This window comes from Aegilops tauschii, chromosome 3 (genome assembly GCF_002575655.3).
Source record: "Aegilops tauschii subsp. strangulata cultivar AL8/78 chromosome 3, Aet v6.0, whole genome shotgun sequence".
NCBI classification, from domain to species: domain Eukaryota; kingdom Viridiplantae; phylum Streptophyta; class Magnoliopsida; order Poales; family Poaceae; genus Aegilops; species Aegilops tauschii.
The window spans coordinates 545661950-545666819 of record NC_053037.3 but is presented as its reverse complement, the minus strand read 5'-3'; the positions used below and the strand labels follow the sequence as shown (position 1 = coordinate 545666819).

Genomic DNA, 4870 nt, shown 5'->3' with positions numbered 1-4870 from the left:
ATAGCCAAGCGCTCGATGCCTTTCTTCGCATCGATGCGGCGTCGGGCGCTGGGAGTAGGCTGGGAATAGGCGTGCTAACTGTCGATTGACAGGAAAACTAATCCTGGCACCTCTCCTTTAGCGCCTGCGTTGGACATGCCCTTAGTCTGTTGCATGCAGCCGGAAGGCCAGACGCTTCGACGTTGGACCAGGTCACTTTGCGAATACCCACAAAGCATAGAAATGGGCAAGGCTAGGGTGTAAATCGTCTGAAAATGAATTAGGGCCAGTCAAATCGTTTTCAGCCTTCAGATGTAGATCCAACAGTGTAGATTCCTTCTTCTACCTCTCATAGGTTTCCCCTGTTCACCTTCTACCCGAGTAGACCCCAATCCTCCAGCTACCATCGGCCTAATTAACCACGCGTTGCCGCCGCCAGCGGCCGGCGGCGCTCCTGCACCAGCCTCGCCACCCTACCCTCCCCTCAATCGTCGTGCTGCTGCCGTCCTAGGCAATCCCTCTAACCCCAGTGATGACCAATTTTTTCCAGCGAACCTTCACCACCCCACCCCTAAGATAGATAATGCGCTCATATGCCACCCTATGATAGACCTAGAGGGCTTCTTCGGTGAGCCGGCGACTGCTCCTTCCTTCCCTCCAGCGGCTCCTTCCTTCATGCAAAAATCGACTAACCCAAATATAATTTTCGGACTACTAAGTAGATAAACTGCGTATAAATACTCAATTAATTGAGGCAGAAGAGTGCATTTTTTTTTCAAAATATGCAGAAGGGTAAGCACGACGTGACACATATGTTTCCGAAGACTACTTGTTTGGAGCATAAAAGGCAGACTTCACGGTCCCCCGTAACAGCGTGCCCCGTTTCAACTTGCATGGGGAGGGAAAGATGACAGGCTAGTTTGAAACAAGAAAGCTAGTACAAACGGACGCGGCTTTTTTCTCCTAGGTGCATATATACCCATTGTCGAAAACACACATTTTGAAAAGTTGAAAATTCGGAACAAAAATCCCGCGTGTATATCCGGACATTTTATGTCCGTTCACAAGGTTTCGGTGAAAAACGACGTTTTTTGTGGCCTGTGTAAAAAAGATAAAGAAATGCCTCGTGAATAGTTAGAATGAAGCATCAGAAATTGTCTTTTTTACACAAGCCACAAAAAACATCGTTTTTCATCGAAACCTTGTGAACGGACATAAAATGTCCGGATATACACGCGGGATTTTTGTTCCGAATTTTTGAACTTTTCAAAATATGTATTTTGACAATGGGTGCATATGCACGTAGGAGCAAAAGGAAATATCCCAGTACAAATTCACTTCTCGATCTTCTCGGCTGGACGGCGATGGTCTGGGCTAGATGCCTAGATCTCACAAGGCAGGTAAATTCACTTCTCGATCTTCTCGGCTGACCCTATATGTTTTTCCCAGGCGATTGACATATAGCCAGACCCGAATTTACCTCTAAGATAAGAATGTCTCTCTAATTTTGGGTACTACTCGTTTAAGAAATGAATGTATCTAGATGTATTTTAGTTGTAGATATATTCATTTTTATGACAAGTAATTCCGAACGGAGGGAGTACTACCACTACTACAGTAGGATGATGTGATTATTGAGCATTTAACGCTGGATATAGTTTCCTGGAAAAAATTACACACATTATTGGGGAAATATTCGGCATTAGACTCAAATATTCTCTAAGCATTTAAAAGATTTTATGTGTTTCTTGCTATAATTAAATCATTGGTCACTAGTTAATGTTGTATTCCTCCTTCGCTCTACTCAGTTTATTGGTTCTGATTCCGTCGAGACAAGTCCTTTTGCACATCCTCTTAGATCTAGTCAAATCCCACAATAGTTGATCGATTTTCTTACGAGGCTGATTTGCAGTACTACTCTACTGCTTATTTAGAGAAAAGGCATATGCCCGACTTTATAGATAAAGCCATGAGGCAGGTAGCAAAAACAACACCAGAACGTATCAAACAACCCAGGCCCCAACGTTGGGCAGTACAACGCGAATAAAGTCATGGTACATGGCACCCACACCAGTACACGGCACGCAGGCCGGAATAGAAGAAACCAACTAAGCTAAAGACTCAGGCCCAAAAGAATCCCTCAATCATCGTGCTCTTGTCTGCATAACTGAGATGCCGTGGTCCGGATTTTGTCGATCAGCATAGATAGCGCCCGTCCGCTTTAATCAATGATTTCCACTGCTGCAGGAAAGCATACGATTTAAATAAGCAGTCAGCCGGTTTAGCCGGAAACACGTGCTCGATAGTAAATTAGTTCCTAGTAGTCCACACAGACCAGCATAAAGCCCCCAAGCCCACCCAAAAGATCCGTCTAGAAACACCGGAAAGGTTGGATGCCAGGCTGCGTAACTCAGCAAAGGAGGCAGGGCCAGGACACATGAAGCCAGTCCCGCACACAGCTCCAAATAAGCTTAACCGTGTGTGCATGCATGCACACGGCCGGACTTGGTCAGCGCTGCCTCATGGAGTCCTCGCACTGGTCGGGGGCCGTCCACCTACGCCCGCTGCCCCTTCTCTCCGCCGGCGCTAGGCTCGTGTAGTTCTTCCAGTCGGCGGCCATGTTGGTGAGGTCATGCACCTTGTTCTCGAGTCCGATGCAGCAGTTGGCGTGCATGGTGCACACCCGGTCCATCTCGCCGTGGAGCTGGCAGAAGCCGTCGAAGAGCGCCGTCTCCAGGAACACGAACCTGATCCGCAGCTCGCCGCCCGCCAGCTCGCCCTTGATCTCGTCGAACACCGCCTGGTCGTGGGTCGGCGGGAACCGCGACCTCGCCGCCCGCCACCGCCTCACCATCTCCACCGTGCGGTTGGTGGACTTGACGTAGTAAAACCCCGTGTTGGGCGCGTTCGTCAGGGCCTCCGCGTCGCCGTTGAACCGGTCGGTGGAGACGGCCATGTCGGCGTAGAGGCTGATGTGCCGGAACGGGTTGCGCAGCCACATGATGTCCACGTCCGTGAAGAGGTAGCTGTAGCCGAGCTGGAGGACGCGCTGCTGGAGCTCCAGCTTGGCCCACACCAGCTCGAAGTAGCTCTTGCTCATAAAGCGGTTGGCGGATCTGACGTTGGCGGAGGTCACCTCCAGGAGGTAGCAGTGCGGGTGCACCGCCTCGCAGTGCGCCAGCGCGCCGGGGTCGACGGCCACGATGAGGGTGTGGTTGAGGAGGTGCGCGATCCCCTCGCCGTTCCTGAACCCCGCGCGGAAGAGGTCCAGGAGGGACCCCGGCCGCGACCACGCCTCGTTCACCGACGTGATGATCACTGTCCCGTCGTCCGTGGCCACCCTCGGCAGCAGCTCCGCCAGCCCAGGGAATACCCTCTCCGTGTCCGTGAGGTTGGCATCATGGGTCATCTGCTCATGAGCTGATGACGATCCATTGTTATTCCCCAAGGTGTAGGTGGATATGCTAGCCAGCTGCTCGCCGACCCGGTCGGAGGCGAGGAAGAAGAGCAGGAGCGTGGGGAGGAGAGCCCCGAGGAGGAACGAGGCCGAGTGGCTGCCGCCGCCACCGCCGTGCTGCTTTCTCGGGCTGCACATCATGTCCAGTTGTCCACCACCACCACCAAGTAAGTACGTAATCGACAGGGGTACGTAGTACGTTGTGGCAGCAGACACAAATGGAAACTGCGTGCCGCCGTCGATCTGCCGGTGCTTTAAAAGGAGACCTCTCTCGGCTACGCAGGACGGACACGCGTGTTGATCGCTTCAAAGTTCAAAACGATCGACGACTATATGTGCAGCCTGATGTGTGCGTGCGAAATAACTAGTCTTCATGTTTCGATCCGACGTAGGATTCGGCCCTCTGTGTCAACATGTGTCTTAGTCGTGATTCGGTAAAACAACGGCACACGCCACAAGGTTTGTAGGAGGAGTGGTAAAACTTTTCAACGAGGAGGAACATCGGAGGAACGTATGCTAGCATGGAGTTTCGGGACGTGGATCCTCTGACTTTACGATCCCTGCCATACCCTGTCTTTGAGTCACTGATAGGTGGGCCCCATGTCATGTGGGATCCATATGTCAGTGACTCAAAGGTAGGCTAGGCCACAGCGGGGATCCTCGTCCGGAGTTTCGTGCTTTGATCTTTCTCAGACGGAACCGTCAAATTGGCTGCGTATAGTCAAATAATTAGCGACCGGCCGGCCAGAGCCTGGAAGACAAAAGTCGCGGAGCCTTGAGGTAGAAGCATTGAAGAAGCTTGACAACAAAGTTCAAAGTCTAGTCAACCTAAAGGGCAACGTTTCCCTCTTTGGCGCCTCTTTCCTGGGCTGCTCTTTGACAATGACAACGGTTCTACGCTTCCATTCATCCTATCAAATGTCTGTACTACTAATTCCTACGTTTTAGTTTCCTTCGTACCGAATGAGCCCTACATTCTGGACTCATGGTGGGAATCCATATATGGGTCCGTGACCCCAATGATTTTTTTTACCAAACTCTCCCTATTTTTTTACTGCATATAAGATTTGTCTGAAATCAAACTTCGCAAAGTTAGATAAAATTGATATTAAAAATATCAACATCTACACTACTAAAGATATATACTATGAAAATTATTCCATGATGCATCCAATGATATTTATTTGATATTGTGAATGATATTTTTTCTATAAACTTTATCAAACTTCATGAAGTTTGACTAAAGACAAATCGTGTGTGCAGAGTAAAAAAATGGAGGGAGTACTATTAGTTGTCCACGCACCTTCGTTTCTTTACATGAAAATCATCATAAAAAAAAACATTTTTAGTGATATTTTCTTCTTAAATTAAGTTAAAAATTAACATTAAGCTGCACAAGCATTTCTTCTCTCATACTAATACAAATTATTTCAA

At 49.1% G+C, this 4870-nt stretch overlaps 1 protein-coding gene across 1 annotated transcript; it reads right to left on the bottom strand.

The window, feature by feature from the left end:
* Nucleotides 1-2063: 2063 nt before the first annotated feature.
* Nucleotides 2064-3630, bottom strand: LOC109778643 (uncharacterized protein At4g15970-like). Its single transcript, XM_073495976.1, has one exon. The coding sequence runs from the start codon at nucleotides 3575-3577 to the stop codon at nucleotides 2489-2491; it is 1089 nt and encodes a 362-aa protein (XP_073352077.1). The 5' UTR covers nucleotides 3578-3630; the 3' UTR covers nucleotides 2064-2488.
* Between the last annotated feature and the right edge of the window lie 1240 nt (nucleotides 3631-4870).

Excerpts from the sequence above, each read along its gene's own strand:
- LOC109778643 (XM_073495976.1), bottom strand. The coding sequence starts at position 3,577 with ATGATGTGCAGCCCGAGAAAGCAGCACGGCGGTGGCGGCGGCAGCCAC.